The following is a 15,412-nucleotide window of genomic DNA, read 5'->3' as shown; positions in this document are numbered from 1 at the left end:
CTCAGTTTTTGCGTATTGCTTGCTACGCACTACTAGTACATGTATGTACATTGGGAAGCAGCAAGTCGACGCATATCACAGCACACGAGTGGTCGCCATCGTACTACGCTCATCAAAAATGGTCTGTTCTGCCCGCCATGAACATCTCGATGCCAACGTAAGTTTGCATGCAGTGTGAAGATGCTCTTTGAGTCAAATAAGCCTAGACCATGTCCGGGTGGTAGCGGTGGGGTGCAGGCGGGGGCTCCGAAAGAGCAATCGTCGAGAACGGACCTGAGACGTAGTCGGGGCTTGTGTCGTTAAGACTGTACGGGGCAGGGGCCTTCGGTTCACTGTCGTCGTCAGCGCTTACGTTGCCCTCGAGCACCTTGATCAGTCGATCGTTCACCTGTACAGTGCAGCGGGTTAATAACAGTTGTCGCGTTATTGACTATAATACCGTGAGGCACGTTTCCAGAGTTGCCTCGTCAAGCTTGCCCGCAAGGCCGGCCTCAATGAGCGTGTTCATGCGCGGTTGGCATTGCTGCAGGAAGTCCAAAACATCTTCGGCGTCTTCACAGTTGCCGAGCGCCACAAGGTTGACGTACGTCTTGATCTTGTCCTCCACCACGACGAGGTCTTGGCGCAGCTTATCAAACTCAAGTGCAAGCGATGGCTTGGCGACTGGCGTCCTGTCGTCAACGTCGACGCTGCCGGCCGACGCACTCTGCAGCTGGAGCTGCATAAACGTATCACGAAACACAGGCTGGGACGGATACTCGGTCGACCATTCTTGCAGCATGCGCAGCGCTCGGGCACTTGCGTCGGGATACCGGCCATCACCGTCCACTAGGGCGACGATTTCTTGAAGAAAAAGTCGGTGGGCCACAAGGTTGACGAACGACGGGCAGTTCTTCATGATCGTCTCTGTCGTAAGAAGCGCCAATGAGACATGGTCTTCGCTCTCGCGGCGGCTGAGGAGGCGCTGGATCGCGCGGCTCGTTGCCTCTCCGCTACATCGATCGCTTAGCCCAGGTCGCGCAGCCGTAAACGTACTCTGCAGGGCTGGCGCCCACTACATCGCAGAGCTCTAGGATGACCCCCCAGTCCGGGTTGGTGGCGTCGCCGGCGCAGACCGTCGTCAGAAGCGCGCAGACGTCGTCGCTCGCTCGGTCGTCCATGTCCTAAAATTACCGATGCCAACGAACGTTTTAATGAACGTGTCGTGTCCCAATACAGAACCAAAGTTATCTTAAAATATTGTATTGTATGACGCGAAACCCGATCCTGGGCGGGTGATCCAAGCCAGCGCTGCTGGGAAATTCCTCATCACGCGCTACTGCGAGCCAGCAGTAGCGCATGACGAGGAATTTGGTCGGCGATGGCGTGCAGCGTGCTGTCCAGTTGATCCAACGCCCGAAGGTCAGAGCCACTGATGTTGCGAGATGAAACGGACAACCCAGCCATTTTTCGTGTTGCACGCGTCGGTCGGCCATGGAGCAGCGCAACCAACGGCTTTGCCTCGATCGCTCCAACGCCCTGGCGTTTGGCTACAATGCTGCGAAAGCAGAGGTGCTGTGGCAATCGCTTGGCATCCCGTCATCGCTCATCGACGGCCTTCACCCTGACATCCGCGCCGTCGTGCACGCCATCGCCCAGCACACGCTCGAGCTCGAAGCCCGCTGTTGTGCCAACCTCAACGAAGCACTGAGCACGCGAACGTCCGATGTTCTTGCAGTGGTAAACGAAAACCACGCAGCGCACCTTACACACGTCGGTGCGATGGAGGCGGCGCTCAAAGTCACGTCGGCGCATGTGAGCCAGCTCGATGAGCGCGTTGCGGACGCTGTGTCAGTCTCGGATCTTCGCAATGCTGTAAAAAGCATCAACGACGGCGCACAGACGCAGTGCACTGCTCTCCGGGAGGAACTCCAGCAGTGGACCACGGACCTCGTGACGCCAGCCTTTGCAACCCAGTTGCAAATGCCCGCAGTGGAGGCAAAAGTTCGATTCATGCTCGACCATGAGCGTATCGCGGTCGCGCAGACAACTGAGTTCCAGATGGAGCACTGGATGAAGCGTATTGACTCCAACACTGCGTCGTCAATCGGCGCAATCCAAGACGAAATCACCAAGTGTCGCGCCGAGGTGCGAAGTGCACGGCAGCTCGTCAAGGATCTCGAAGGCCGCGTCTTGGCGCAGACAAGACAACACGTAACGGAGCACTCGAAAGCGATCTTCAACTGGAAAGGCTCGGTTGATGCGACTTTGCGGGAGCTCCACGAGACGCTCGACAACATTATTACGGAAAAGCTACCGGGGGTGGCGCACGATATTCAGTTCGAGGGCGACCGCGTCGTGCAATTCGTCTCCAAGACGTTTCTCTCGATGGCCGACTTTGACGCGGCGATGAAGCGGGTGCAGCAGCTGACGCTCGACCTCAAAACATCCAAGAGGTCGCTCGAGGCGCAGACCACCAAGTGGTCCGTGACGTTGGATCGTGTCTCGGACGATGTCAAACTTCTTGTCAAGAAAATTGGGCTGATCCCGGACGTGATCCAAGACTTTCACGACCGCTTTGAGTGGAACGACAAGCAGTGTGTCCACCGCTGGGAGCAAAAGGTCACGGAAATGTATGCGCTCGAGGTGACCGAAAGTGCGTCGTAGGCATCTTTATGACTTGGTACACTAGAGCGATATCAAGAATCTCAAGGCAGCCATCGCGGCGAGCCGAAATCACGTCGACGCGGCCATCTCTGCACTTCACGACTCGGTGCGAGAGTCCTTTGGTGCCCAGGCTCAAACACACGACCGTGCCTTGGCAGAGTGCAAAGCTCAGCTACTTGAACTGGATCGTGGCTGGTCGAGCGCCGTGACGCAGCTTCAAACTAAACTCGCCAGCGAAACCCCAGCACCGACGGATGCCGAGCCCGCTCCTGCCTATCTGTCGTCCGAAGAGTACGAGCGCCTCCGTGTCTTGTATACAAAGCTCACGACAGACGTCACGGCACTTGGTCGGCGCTACGATGGATTTCTTGTGCAGTGGGACCGCATGCGACGAGAGTTGCCGTGGATGGAGCACCATGCAGCCCCGCATTTCGACCCGCTGAGCAACATTCACTTCGCCAAAGGACTCGAGCTTCCCCAGTTGGTCCAACCATTGGCTCAAATGTCCCTCCAAACGGAGGTTCGTCTTCTATATCCTCTGACGACAAAATCTGATGCAAGCGGCTGAATTAGACCCGCAGTAGTAGCCCCGCGCGACGACCTCCGAAAAATGCTGCTACCATGGTCCACCACGCCCACGCGGCAGCCGTCTCGTGCTTCCGAATCCTACCGCTGCGGCCAACGACACCAAGAAAGACAAGGGATGTGCGACCTGTAGGAAACAACCAACCGTACTAGTAATGCTGAAAGAAGTTCAATACCATTGCTTTTGAAAGACGACTAGAATTGTTTTGGACAAAAATGTCTTCTCGCATCTTGCCACTCGATATCTTGTCGCTGTACGAGCGAGCAAACTACATGTAGCACTCTTGTGCACGGCGAATTACTAGCCTTACTCGACATTAAACTTGATGTTGGTGAGTTTCTCGCTGATGTCCCAGAGTTGCGTCGCTACGTCGTTGTCGTGGCTGGCGGGTGTCGACTCTTCGAGAACAGGCGGGCCCCAGCGAGAGAAGGACTGAGGTCCGTAGTATTCGCCACCTTTGACACCTTTCGCGACTGCTGCGTACAGCGTTGGTAGGCAGCCAACGTGGACAGGCTGCAGTGCGACGCGAGCCACGATCGGGAACAGCCACGGCATGAGACCACCCGACCACATGTGCGGGAAGAGGTTCGTGTTGGTCCACCCTGGGTGACACGCCACCGATGTCACATGCTCAAAGCCCCTGGCACGAAGCCGCCGGTCGAGCTCGTAGCTGAACACGAGGTTGCATAGCTTGGACTGCTCGTATGCCTTCATGGGCCCGTAGGTCGGCGGTGACGGCATGAGATTGCTGAAGTCGATGGCGCCACGGCGATGCGCAAGGCTGCTCAATGTCACAATGCGCGACGACCGCGAAGCTTTGAGTACGTCAAAGAGCTGCGCCGTGAGGGCAAAGTGGCCGAGGTGGTTGACGCCGAACTGTGACTCGAAGCCCTGCGCCGTGACCGCGTACGGCACCGCCATGATTCCCGCGTTGTTCACGAGAACGTCCAAGTGAGCGTGCTTGGCCTTGAAGGCATCGGCAAAGGTCGTGACGCTCACCAAGTCGTTGAGATCCAGCGGTAGGACCTCGACGGACGCCGTTGTGACCTCGGAGAGGATGCGCTCCTTGGCGGCCGCGGCCTTTTCCGCGCTACGACATGCCAGCACGACGTGTGCCCCCTTTCTTGCGAGCTCCAAAGCCGTCTGCTCGCCGATACCAGAACTTGCCCCGGTTACAACAACGACAGAGCCGGTCAAGTCGGCCATGTCGGCCGCTGTCCACGCCATCGTCTCTCGTTTGCCTAACGCCGTGTATTGCTGTGTTATCCGGACACTTGGGAACCTCAATCCAACCGGCACCACGATTCCCGCGTTGGATTATACACCGCATGATGCACTCTACGGCCTTTCAAGATTGTACCAACCCATAAACCTGGCTCCATATAGCCTCGTTGTACTTATGTGGGGCCTAGTAAGCTTGTTTGCAGGCAGGAAGGGTTCTTATACCTGAGGGCTCGAAACATATAATTCACCGTGGTTTGAAATACGCCATTGGACCAATGCTATGGCCTTTCTTCTAGATCACGCTCTAAAGGATACTGGAGCTTTTTCATCGAAGAAAATTGATACATTTGATGCGCTTGGATCCAGACAAAGCTATCTGGGCGAGGTGCTCGATAGCAAGGAGGCCGTGATCCGAGTGGCCTCGCTCTGTTCCCTAGAGGTCCTTCCTGGCGTTTCAAAAATATATTTGGCCAATCGAAACACGCTGCCCCAACACCGCCCTATCACAGCTGCGTGCGCGTCTCGCCCACAAATTAAAATCACCACAGTATATTTTATTGAATGGTATCCAAATAGCTCGCATTCTGTATAAAAAAGCGGGTGACAATTAAAATTTGACGCACCAGAATTAAAATTATCGTTGCCAGACCACCAATCGTCAAGCCGCTAGAGCCGCCCAAGAAAGCTGTCAGTTCGGAATTTGCTGCTTCCGAGGCAAGTGCCTCGAGCGACGCCTAGAACCATCGGTAGTTTGCACATGGAAGACTGCGATGGAGCATTGCTTGTACTCCACGTATGAGTTGTCATCCGGAATCGTTTTAGTGCACTTCTGAGCCATTTGAGTATGTTTATGTTCTAGAATCGTGTTGCGATGATGCAAACAAACTTCTCTGAGGCTTGAACCAACTAGCCGTGAAGGCAAGATATACACTATCACCCATAATGTGAGCAACACACATCACTTTACGTAGCCTCTTATTGTAGGAAAAAAGGGTATGATTTTTATTTCCATTGGTCCGTGTTCTAGATCCGCGTTATCGCGATGATATTTCTTCAATGGTATGACCCTTACAACTTCACTGCATTTTATATGATATTTTGAAAATCTGCTTCCCATCACTCCACGCCGGCAGTATTTTTGATCCCGCTGAAAAGTTTGATCTTATTGTGACTGAACCAGTACTTTATACGGAAGCAATACTATTCAGCGATTCCTACGGATGCGGCCGTTGTCATGTACGGTCGTATCAACAATGTCTTGCTGACATCTTTACTAGTACCTAGTAGTCGTAGGTGTTTATACGAAAATGAGCGATGATTACAAATCTATGCACCACTCTGAATGCATATTACCCTTTGCGAGTCATGTTGAGACATACACCTGTGTTTATGAAGCTCATTAATCTGCACATTATTTACATACCACTTCTTAAAACAATGGCAATGAGGATTGTTATTTACAGACCTGTTCTGAACGACAATTATGTGGAATTATAACATGCATCACCATCTGAGCCTTTACTATATTATCTTATCTTCGAACTTGACGACGGGAGTGATGACTATTACTTTGCCCTGTGTCTTTGATCCCTTCTGCGTCTCTCGAGATGTTGTTGGAGTATGACAACACCTTCAAAGCGCTAACCCAACCTCGATTTGTTCTTATTTTCTATCTTTTAGATTGTACCCTAGAATGTACATGTTGTCCTACCTTATGAGCGAATGATTACAAATCTATGCACCACTCTGAAATTATTTATTTCTATCTTTTGGATTGTACCCTAGAATGTACATGTTGTCCTACCTTATGAGCGAATGATTACAAATCTATGCACCACTCTGAATGCATATTACCCTTTGCGAGTCATGTTGAGATACACACCTGTGTTTATGAAGCTCATAACTGTACTTTTCACGGTAGAAAACACGCTTTATACAATGAGGAAAACAATAATCTTCTTAAAATGGTCAATACAAGATTACCCTTTATAGCGAATATGTTTCGTTAACAACTACCGCTAGACATCATGACATGATGGGTCTAACCGTGCAGTATTTGATTAGACGAAATGGGAACACAGCTACGTTCTCATTGGTGAAACGCAGCAAAAGGTGTGCATTATTGTGCAACGCAAAAGTGCTCGGCTCGGCGTTGAATCGTCCGGGTATGAAAATCGAACCAACGGCCTCTTTCTTGGCAGCTCCTGTGCAGAGCGCCATTCTTTAAAAAGCCATGGCGCTGATGGACGAGGCCAAGAAGGCGCGGCAGCGTATCGCCGACCAAAAGTACCACGCACTGAACAAGGACGTTGTGGTCTTGGCCGCGATCGCTTCGTTGTTGTCGGCCTTGCAGGCCTTGTTCACTGTGAACAAGGGCAAGATTGCGGCCCAAAACAAGGCCTGCAAGGCCGACAACAAGGAAGCGATTGCTGCCAAGACCACAACGTCCTTGTTCAGTGCGTGGCACTTTTGGTCGGCGATACACTGCCGCGCCTTCTTGGCCTCGTCCATCAGCGCCATGGCTTTTTAAAGAATGGCGCTCTGCACAGGAGCTGCCAAGAAAGTGATGAGTCTAACCGTGCAGTATTTGACGAAAAGACATGAGAAACCACTCGGTTTGGGAGCAAGGATATTGTACCGTGCTCACTCGTATGCCGCTCGAGGCGCCTGATTCGCCTTGTGCCATGACTTGGCCTTCGCCTGGATGGTCTTCTTGTTCGAAGTCTTGTACCTTTTGGCCTTGGCCGCAATTGTCTGGTGCGTGGCGACTAACGCACTGAAGCACTATCGCTGAAAATTAAAATGAGCCCAACGTATGCATTCATGCTGGCTTTTATGTCCCACAAGGCTTGCTCCTCCACAGAACAAGCACAAGGACTGGAGGCATCCATCGAGCTGGGTTCAGCAAGGCGAGAGGCGGGGGACGAGGCCAGGTCCATTTTCGTCTGTAACTACAAGTGTTGTGTATTCAAAAGCTTCGTTGATCGCATCAACTTAGCTTTCACTGGCCGCCCGCGCTGTCTTCAACGACTACAAGTAGAAAAGAGGAGAGTGTTGAAAGTCCCGCGTGTCGATCGTGGAGTCGAGTAATTAGGACGTTTTTGCCCCGTTCTAAGCTTAGTAGGGCTTGAGTTTTGTCGCATTCACTGTGGATCAACGGTGCACGTGGGTGTACGTATTAATACATACTACTAGTAGAGAGACAGGTAGCGAGACAAGGTCGAGAGGAGGTATCACAGCATTCATCACATGAACAGCGCCAAAGTTCATACTAGAACTGGTAGCGAAATGTGGGTGACCTAAAGTTGTGGCGCTGAGATCTAGCGAATCTGGCCATTCGAATCCGTTTCATTCTGAACCGCGAGGGACACTTGCTTTTATGGACGAGATCAAGTACGTACCCTGCGGTCAAATTGCTGCAGTCCATCGCGATTTCACTCTCACGGATCTGAAGGGACAAGTATCGGCGCGAGTGGGAGGCTCTAGAGAAGGAGGAGACAGCGGTACGACCTGCCGACGAAGTCCAACAATCACTGTGTCGTTCTAGCTCGCTCAAGAGAAGAAGAAGCTTAGCGACGAGTGGGTCTCGATCGAGAAACAGCAGCAACATTACGAGAAGGATCGCGCTGCGTACGCGTTGGTTTTCGTGGCGTTGCTACTACGAGGCGCTAGGTTTGAGAAGCAAGTGGCCGCAAAGCTCGAATTTTTGTCTCCCGACACTGTCGTCCACTTCAACATTGGTGGCAAAGTACGCGTGCTTGTGTTATGCTAAGCATATGATATCCAGAACTATGTATTAGCTCTTCAAGTCCACGGTCAGCGTCTGGGCCCGCGATCGATTTTCAATCCTCGCGCAGCTGTGTACGACCCAGCCCAAACTCGGCACCGACGGCCGCGGCCACTACTTTTTGATCGCGACTGGCTCGTCTTCAAGTTTATTTACGCCTTCCTGCGCGACAAGACTTTGCCCGAGAGCATCGACACGCTCCGCGATCTGTATGTCCAACAGCAGCGATGGTGATGCCAGCACCATACCACTTAGGTACTACGAAGCCTCGTTCTATCGCATCACGCTCCTTCGCCACGCCATTGAGGCGTACTTAAAGAGCTACTCGAGTGTGGCGCAGGTGCACGCGGGGTACGCGACCGACCCGTCACTCGCTACTGTCCGAGAGAACGATTGGAGTGCGCATGGACGACGTGACGGCAAACAGAACGACCGACGGCACGCTGACGATGGCCATCGACACGCCGAGATTGCGCCACGTCGGGAGAAGCCTCGGCCAGGGGATGGTGGACGGCGGGAAATCATGTCGTCCTACGACGACCACGAGCGGCAGCGCGCAGCTGCTCGGCCGATGGACGCACACGGCGGCCCACGAAGTGGTAACAGTAGCCACGCGCCTCTCGCGTTGCAGTACCGCACGGCACGTCATGGGCACATGACGTACGACCCGGCGCTGGACTTTTTGCGCGACGACTGGCGAGCTCATCCCGACGACGGGCGACGTGGTTATGCCCGTTACGCTTCAGCTCACTACGACGATGTCCCTTCTGACCGCCGCGACGCAGCACCGTCGAGTCGCTATGACCACTCGCCAGAACGACACCGGCACGCGTATGACTGCGCCGAGCACTATGCGGATTGTCAACGGCCTCCCATGCAGTTACCAATGTCTCCTCCCCTCGGAGATCCCCACGGCTTTCTGTCGAGTCGACGCACGGATTCGGTTGCCCCCGTCAACTTGCGTCCATAAACCTCACAGACGAGAAAGAAGACAAACGATCTTGTATGGTTCTCGAGTTTTTGATACGTTCTACGGGGCGGCGGATGGTCCGAACCCACGTTGATGCCATCCATCGCTGCCTACAATGCAAAGTTAAGGACACCTCGGTGAGAAGAGTGGACGGGTTACGGGCGTCTGCGTGCCGGGCTGCACTGGACACTGCCTTATACTCGGCAGCTACGGTCCGAGTTCGGTCGACAAAGGTCATGCACACGTGCGGAAAGCGTGGTGACCCGAGGTCGGCCATGTCTAGCGGCGGAGGGATCTCAATCAATCGGCGACGAAGCACAGTTGCCATCGACCCCGCGGACTGGTGGCGGGAAGTGGGCGTCGAGTCAGCCGTGATGTGAAAGCCCATGCTGCCGCTTCTTTGCCGAGATTAGAGATGTGCCATCCATTGCTTGTGAAATATCGGTGCGCTTCAGATGCTGGCGCAGCCTCTCCCAGACTTGAAGCGAGTGAGGACGCGACGGGTACATGAACAGCTGTACGGAGGACGCCGACATAGAGGCGTCGAGGAGTGCACGTTTGCCAAGTTTAGAGTAGCCCGAACGATGTACAAATTGTCAATGGTATGTGTGTAGTTGTAGCGTAGTAGTATTAATAAGAACGATGCATATAGTAACATAGAGACCTGCTCTCTACTCCATGTTGCGGATCACCGTCTTCTTGCGCGTGTCAACGTACGGCACCTTGCCGGGCCGCGAGTGCTTCCGACGGTTTTCGAGCTTCTTGTTGTCGCGCTCGTTGGCTTCCTGCTTGGCCATCGACGCCTTCTTGATGGCCTTGGGCACGTGGCGGTGCTTGGCGATGCGCCGGACCTCAGTGAGGTGCTGGAATCGCTTCTTGAGCGCATCCTTGTACTCGACTTGCTTGCGCTCACGCGGCGCGAGCTTCCCGAGGTGCTTGGACGCTTCGGCCTTCCAGATGCGGATGTTCGTGTCGTCCGAGCCCGAGAGCACAAACTTGGAGTCGGCGCTGAACTTGACCGCAAAGATGCGCTGCATGCGCTTCGTGTGGTACACCTCGCGACTCTTTGCCGAGCGCACGTTGAAGATGCGGATCGTGCGATCGTACGAACCGCTGACAAACTCGCGGCCCGTCGGCGAGTACGACACGTCCATGCTACAAGTGGACAGTGAGATCCTCGGCAACCCGCTTTGGACTACGTACACAGCCGACACGTGGTCCTTGTGTACCATGAGCGCGCGATCCAGGTTGCGCATGTCAAACGTGTACAAGTTGTGGTCCTCGTTGGCCTGTGCCGTGGAAATGAGGTCACCGAAACGTAGCAAATAGGGTAATCGTACGACAGTAAAGTGGTACGGTTCGCGAGGGTTCCACGCGAGCGCGTTGGAGCGCATCTCGAGCACAACCTTGCGCATCGAGGTCGCCACGCGTGTGTCGTAGAGGTTGATGGCGCGGTCCGAGCCCGTCGACGCCAGCAGACTCGGCTATCACCCAGTCATCAGTCCTGAACGCTATCCGACGTCAGGCATTCATCAATTGTACCTCGGCCGGGTTGAACTTGACAGACGTGATCGAGTCGGCGCCCCACGAGAATTCGTGCAGCGGATCCGACCGCTGGTGGTCCCATACCTGGACGACGGAGCTGCATGTCGCGAATGTGCTGTTGCTCCAATGGTGGTCGATGCCCATGAAGGGCTCCTTGCCGTGGAAGGTCTGCAGCGCCTCGGGCTGCTCGTCGTCGCCGATCGCGATCGCGAGCTTCCACTGCTTGATGGTCTTGTCTTCACTGCACGAGAAGAACGTGTTGCCGTCGGGGGCCGTTGTGAGGCCACGCACGAAGCCCGCGTGGCCGTAGACCGACCAGACGCACTTGCGCCGGGGCAAGTCCCAGAGGCGGATTTCGCCATCGCAAGCGCCACTGACAAAGGCCACGAGACTCTTGGGCGAGCTTGCAAAGCAGCTCACGCTGTCGCAGTGGCCGTCGAGCGCCGCAATGAACGGCTTGGCGAAGATTTTGTCGAGCTTGGTGGCGTTCAACGCGCGCGTGTACTACAACTGCAACCTGAGAACTTGGAAAGAGAGACGAGGACGCACCTCACGCGGACGCTCGAACGGGTGCAGCGACGGGTCATAGTTGCGGTGGATCTTGGTCTTGTCCGTCGCGAGCTCCTGCGTGAATTGGCTCTCGACGCGCGAGATGGTCTTGACCTTCATCTTTCCAAATACTGATGAGCTCTATCCATTGGACGCGACGGCTTACGACCAACACTCTGCCACTACCTCTCGCAACGCATAGCACACTATATTCACACGCGTGGTGCGTGGCCGTTCACGTCGTCAACGAGGGAGGCGGCGAGGATGCAATCGTGCGAGAAGTGTTGTAACATGTACTTGTGTCCCAGGCAGAAACGCGCGGCGGTGTGGCTTTTTATGCTATCATGCGATGGCTCTTTATATAGTTTGATCGGATTCCAGAACCCGTTCAAATGTTCTACGGGTATCTGTTCAGGACGATCCTAGCTCGATTCATCGGCCTAATTAATCGACTTCAGACCGAGACCTAAAATCCAGCAGGAGCAAGTGTGCACGACAAATACCGCAATGACCCTTCAACGCTCGACTTCAACTTGGCAGTCAAGGAGTCCCAACCCGTTGAATCAAATTCCAGAAGAGGATCCATCGACAAGGCATCACCCCACTGCTCCATTACACAAGCTAGTTCGTAGTCGATGGGCATTTGAGGTCTAATGTTAGTGTGACTCTCACTTTGCAGGGCCACGCGAACTCGGTGGGTGCATGACTCAAACACTATTTTAGTTTCTCACTCTATTGATGGACTCCTTCGATATTTAGTTTGAGAGGTGTAGCTATCAATTGTACGACCTAAGTATTTGTATGTAAGCTTTCAAAACCTATCGATAAAAATATCACATTCTACGACTAGTTTTTAGTAAGACTAATAGATTCGATGTATTAAAATTCAAATCCCGGAGGCTCGCAGCCGCCCAGTAGTGGAGTGGATTGCACCTGACCGCAGCAGCAACATGGCCTCGTACGCCGGTCGCCCTTGATGATGAGGCGCTCATGCAGCTTCCTGGCCGTAGCATCGACGACAAGCGCGTGACGACCAAGGAAGACGAGGACGAGTTCCTCAACGGCCCGCTCTCGCTCCTCATGCAGAGCGTCAAGAACAACTCGCAGGTGCTCATTAACGTGCGCAACAACCATAAGTTATTGGCCCGCGTCAAGGCGTTCGACCGCCATTGCAACATGTAAGCAGTCTTGATCCTCCATGCAACGTCGGTCGCTCATGTGCGATAATGCAGGGTGCTCGAAAATGTCAAGGAGATGTGGACAGAGGTCCCCAAGACGACCAAAGGCAAGGGCAAGCCGAAGAACGTCGAGCGCTTTGTGAGCAAGATGTTTCTCCGTGGCGACTCGGTCATCCTCGTCCTGCGCAACCCGCACAACTAGATGAGGATGGTTGCGCTGCCTGAATAACATAAATACACCGCGCAAAGCACTATCGCCGTGTCATGTCGACGCCTGCGAGCGTCAAGATACGGCGTGCGCGACCCGCCGACTGCAAGAGCTGACTGAGCTGCTCGCGCTGCTTCTCGCCTTTATGGCTTTCGTCCTGGAGCGTCTGGATGGCCAGTGCCAGTAGCTCGTAGCGCTGCTCGAGCACATCGAGAAAGAAAGTCATAAACGCCGTGTACCCGACGCCCCGCTTGGACGATGGATCCATGCGCGCGAGTGCCTCCCACATTGCTTGACTACATGTACCGCTGGTAAGACGACGACCCAGGTGGCTTCGAGCCTTACATGTGGGCGCTGGAAAGACCAATGGCCCAGCCGCGTAGGACGTGGGCAAACTGCGTCTTGGCCACGATGCCACTGACGGACGTCGACTGCATTGCGGCATAGAGCTGATCCAAGCTCCACTCGCGCTCTTCCATGGCGCGGCAGACGCTGAAGAAGAGTGCCCGCAGCTGCTTCTGCAACTTGGCTGTGCCAGCGACCTTGGGTTTCACAGGCAGCGCCGTCGTCTCGTCGACGTGATTCAGCGCGAGCTTGAGGCGAAAGGACGCAGCCATGGGCACGTGGCCCTTCTTGAGCGGGATGTGCTTGGGCGGCGACTGCAAATGCTTGAGCTCCGTAATGTACTTGAGTAGCCGGTCGCGGTGCAGCTTGGAGTGAATGTACAGGCGGTCGCGCAACGCCGCGTGGTCCAGCGCCTCTAGCTTCTCGCGCGAGTCGATGTGCGCCTGGAAAAAGCGTGGAATGTACTGAGCAAGGTGCACGGACGTGAGCCACGCAGCGATGTCCAAGGGCTGCGACGATGTAGGCGGACTTCTTGGCGGTGACGCCGGCAAAGGTACGACGGTGTCGTGGTCGCGAAGCTGGGCTTGGCACGCTGCCAAGAGAGTCAAGTGAGACGGCTTTTGTGGCTGGAAGACGCGCAAAAGGCCGTCGGTCTCGAGGCTCAGAAAGGACGCTAGTGACAGCTGGTCTAATCGGCGCACGTACACGAGGAGCTCACGGTCTTGGGCCCAGAAATACCTAACACACCCATGGTCAACCGGTTCACGTGGCGTGACGCCACACTACCGCAAACTAGAGAGATCGGTGACCATGGCGAGCTGCGACCGGCGGTGGCGGGCTAACGCATCGCGCGCGGCTTGCGACACCACGGGGCTCGCTAGCGCCGAGATCGCCTCCAACAGCACCATCCGGTGGTGGGACGCGCAGAAAAAGAGCGGCATCTGCGGCAACAGGCGCTCCAATGACGTGGCCGCCCACGACGACGGCTGATGAAGGTCGATGTGCAATCGGGATCCCAACTGGAGAAGCTCCGTTCCCGAGACCTGACACGAAGCAGCGATCTATGTCAGAGTTAGCGTCGCCTTTTGGATTTAGCAAAGCACACCTCGAGGGGTAGGCGGAAGAGCGCTGTGAGCCAAATCCCCACGAGGTCGCATGTCCACGTTTCTGGCCGAAGTGCTTTTCGCGCGAGGTAGAACTGTCTCCACGTCGAGACGACATCACTCACGATGTCCCGATGCCGACGCTTCTTGGCTCGCTCGATGCGGTAGCGAAGTATGAGTTGTCGCTTCCAGGCCCTGAAACAGTGCTCGAGCACGAACCGCCGCTTCTGTGCTTGGTCGCGGCGAAGCTGCAATTGCCGAGCACAAAACGCATGTTGCTGCTGCCATTGGTGCCATCGTAGGCGGAGATGCATGGTCCTCAACGGCGATAGGATGCGGCGGACACCGCGCTTGAGCTGCCTCCACGTAGCGAGTCGCGTGCGCCAGTACCCAAATGCCACTCGAAGCATCTTGATGCAATTTTTGCGTCGACACCGCTGTACACGTCGCGCCTGCTGTACGTGGCGCTTCCAGCGACCGAAAAGGACGTGCAGCGTCTTGGCTCTTGCGCGTCTGTGTTTGTGGGTAATCTATCACTGTCGCTGAATACCTCCGTCGATTGAGCACCCAACGTACCGTGCGACTGCGCTGCGCAAAGCGCTTCATGCGCTGAAACGTGTGGGCTACCACTTGGCCCACTGCGCGCCGGTACTTGGCCGCAATGCGCCGCAGCAAGCGCACGCGGGTGCGCCACGCGACAAAGATGCGGAAGCGTCGCCGGTCGTACGCACGGTCAGACATCTTGCGGACAACACAGAGGAGCAGCGCGCGTTTCTTCCAGCCACTGAACGCTCGCCGCAGCCGGTCCTTGTTCTCGAGGGCTTTGGTCGCTTCAATCTCGGCCCATATGTCGGCGTACTTGTCCTCGAGCGTCTCGGCAGCGCTGTTGTGACTCGGAGCGAGCGCGTTTAGGTGCTTGAAGGCATCGCTCAAGAGCGACGCCACCGTCGACATGGACGTGGTCGACGGCAACACCATGAAGTTGTCCGACGTTGGCAGCGCAAGCGCGTGGTGCATGCGTCCGTAATGACTCACGTCCGCCGCAATGCTGCTGTCATCATGCTCAGCAACGTACGTGTGCACGGCCTCGGCGAAGAGGCCCACTTGCTTCGGCACATGCAATCGCGGCACCGTGGCCGAAAGGAGCGGCTCTTCTCCGCGAACCACGGGCTCTGGTGTACTAGCCGAGGGCTCTGCGATAACGTTGTTGGGCGTCGTCGTTGGCTCGTCGGATGGTTCGTTCGCGGCGGGTGCGTCTGCATGCTCCATCG

The 15,412-nt window shown here is 55.1% G+C and overlaps 7 protein-coding genes across 7 annotated transcripts; 2 read left to right on the top strand and 5 right to left on the bottom strand.

Moving 5' to 3' along the window:
• Nucleotides 1-202: 202 nt before the first annotated feature.
• SPRG_18845 (hypothetical protein) lies at nucleotides 203-1,160 on the bottom strand (the record flags this gene model as incomplete). The annotated part of the gene is made up of 3 exons (XM_012338671.1): nucleotides 203-388; nucleotides 440-992; nucleotides 1,036-1,160. The coding sequence occupies 3 exons, from the start codon at nucleotides 1,158-1,160 to the stop codon at nucleotides 203-205; spliced, it is 864 nt and encodes a 287-aa protein (XP_012194061.1).
• A 2,349-nt stretch (nucleotides 1,161-3,509) lies between these two features.
• On the bottom strand, nucleotides 3,510-4,484 carry SPRG_00492 (hypothetical protein). The gene has a single exon (XM_012338586.1). The coding sequence runs from the start codon at nucleotides 4,457-4,459 to the stop codon at nucleotides 3,539-3,541; it is 921 nt and encodes a 306-aa protein (XP_012193976.1). The 5' UTR covers nucleotides 4,460-4,484; the 3' UTR covers nucleotides 3,510-3,538.
• Nucleotides 4,485-7,835: 3,351 nt separating this feature from the next.
• Nucleotides 7,836-8,560, top strand: SPRG_18844 (hypothetical protein; the record flags this gene model as incomplete). The annotated part of the gene is made up of 6 exons (XM_012338670.1): nucleotides 7,836-7,849; nucleotides 7,911-7,959; nucleotides 8,004-8,086; nucleotides 8,129-8,204; nucleotides 8,257-8,452; nucleotides 8,499-8,560. 6 exons carry the CDS (start codon nucleotides 7,836-7,838, stop codon nucleotides 8,558-8,560), a joined length of 480 nt encoding a protein of 159 aa, XP_012194060.1.
• A 713-nt stretch (nucleotides 8,561-9,273) lies between these two features.
• SPRG_18843 (hypothetical protein) lies at nucleotides 9,274-9,601 on the bottom strand (the record flags this gene model as incomplete). Its single annotated transcript, XM_012338669.1, has 2 exons — nucleotides 9,274-9,323; nucleotides 9,373-9,601. The coding sequence occupies 2 exons, from the start codon at nucleotides 9,599-9,601 to the stop codon at nucleotides 9,274-9,276; spliced, it is 279 nt and encodes a 92-aa protein (XP_012194059.1).
• A 283-nt stretch (nucleotides 9,602-9,884) lies between these two features.
• On the bottom strand, nucleotides 9,885-11,427 carry SPRG_18842 (hypothetical protein; the record flags this gene model as incomplete). Its single annotated transcript, XM_012338668.1, has 5 exons — nucleotides 9,885-10,368; nucleotides 10,417-10,502; nucleotides 10,554-10,697; nucleotides 10,756-11,262; nucleotides 11,308-11,427. 5 exons carry the CDS (start codon nucleotides 11,425-11,427, stop codon nucleotides 9,885-9,887), a joined length of 1,341 nt encoding a protein of 446 aa, XP_012194058.1.
• A 767-nt stretch (nucleotides 11,428-12,194) lies between these two features.
• On the top strand, nucleotides 12,195-12,739 carry SPRG_00491 (small nuclear ribonucleoprotein Sm D2). Its single transcript, XM_012338585.1, has 3 exons — nucleotides 12,195-12,265; nucleotides 12,318-12,485; nucleotides 12,540-12,739. Exons 1-3 carry the CDS (start codon nucleotides 12,258-12,260, stop codon nucleotides 12,685-12,687), a joined length of 324 nt encoding a protein of 107 aa, XP_012193975.1. The 5' UTR covers nucleotides 12,195-12,257; the 3' UTR covers nucleotides 12,688-12,739.
• Nucleotides 12,737-15,158, bottom strand: SPRG_18841 (hypothetical protein; the record flags this gene model as incomplete). Its single annotated transcript, XM_012338667.1, has 5 exons — nucleotides 12,737-12,989; nucleotides 13,039-13,776; nucleotides 13,825-14,099; nucleotides 14,144-14,236; nucleotides 14,718-15,158. The coding sequence occupies 5 exons, from the start codon at nucleotides 15,156-15,158 to the stop codon at nucleotides 12,737-12,739; spliced, it is 1,800 nt and encodes a 599-aa protein (XP_012194057.1).
• Between the last annotated feature and the right edge of the window lie 254 nt (nucleotides 15,159-15,412).

The sequence above is a fragment of the Saprolegnia parasitica genome (assembly GCF_000151545.1).
Source record: "Saprolegnia parasitica CBS 223.65 unplaced genomic scaffold supercont2.1, whole genome shotgun sequence".
Lineage (NCBI taxonomy): Eukaryota > Oomycota > Saprolegniomycetes > Saprolegniales > Saprolegniaceae > Saprolegnia > Saprolegnia parasitica.
Note: the sequence above shows the minus strand (reverse complement) of the source record. Positions and strands in the feature narration are given on the sequence as shown.

Excerpts from the sequence above, each read along its gene's own strand:
- SPRG_00492 (XM_012338586.1), bottom strand. The coding sequence starts at position 4,459 with ATGGCGTGGACAGCGGCCGACATGGCCGACTTGACCGGCTCTGTCGTT.
- SPRG_00491 (XM_012338585.1), top strand. Across the intron at positions 12,486-12,539 it reads TTCGACCGCCATTGCAACAT|GGTGCTCGAAAATGTCAAGG; the intron begins GTAAGCAGTCTT and ends GCGATAATGCAG.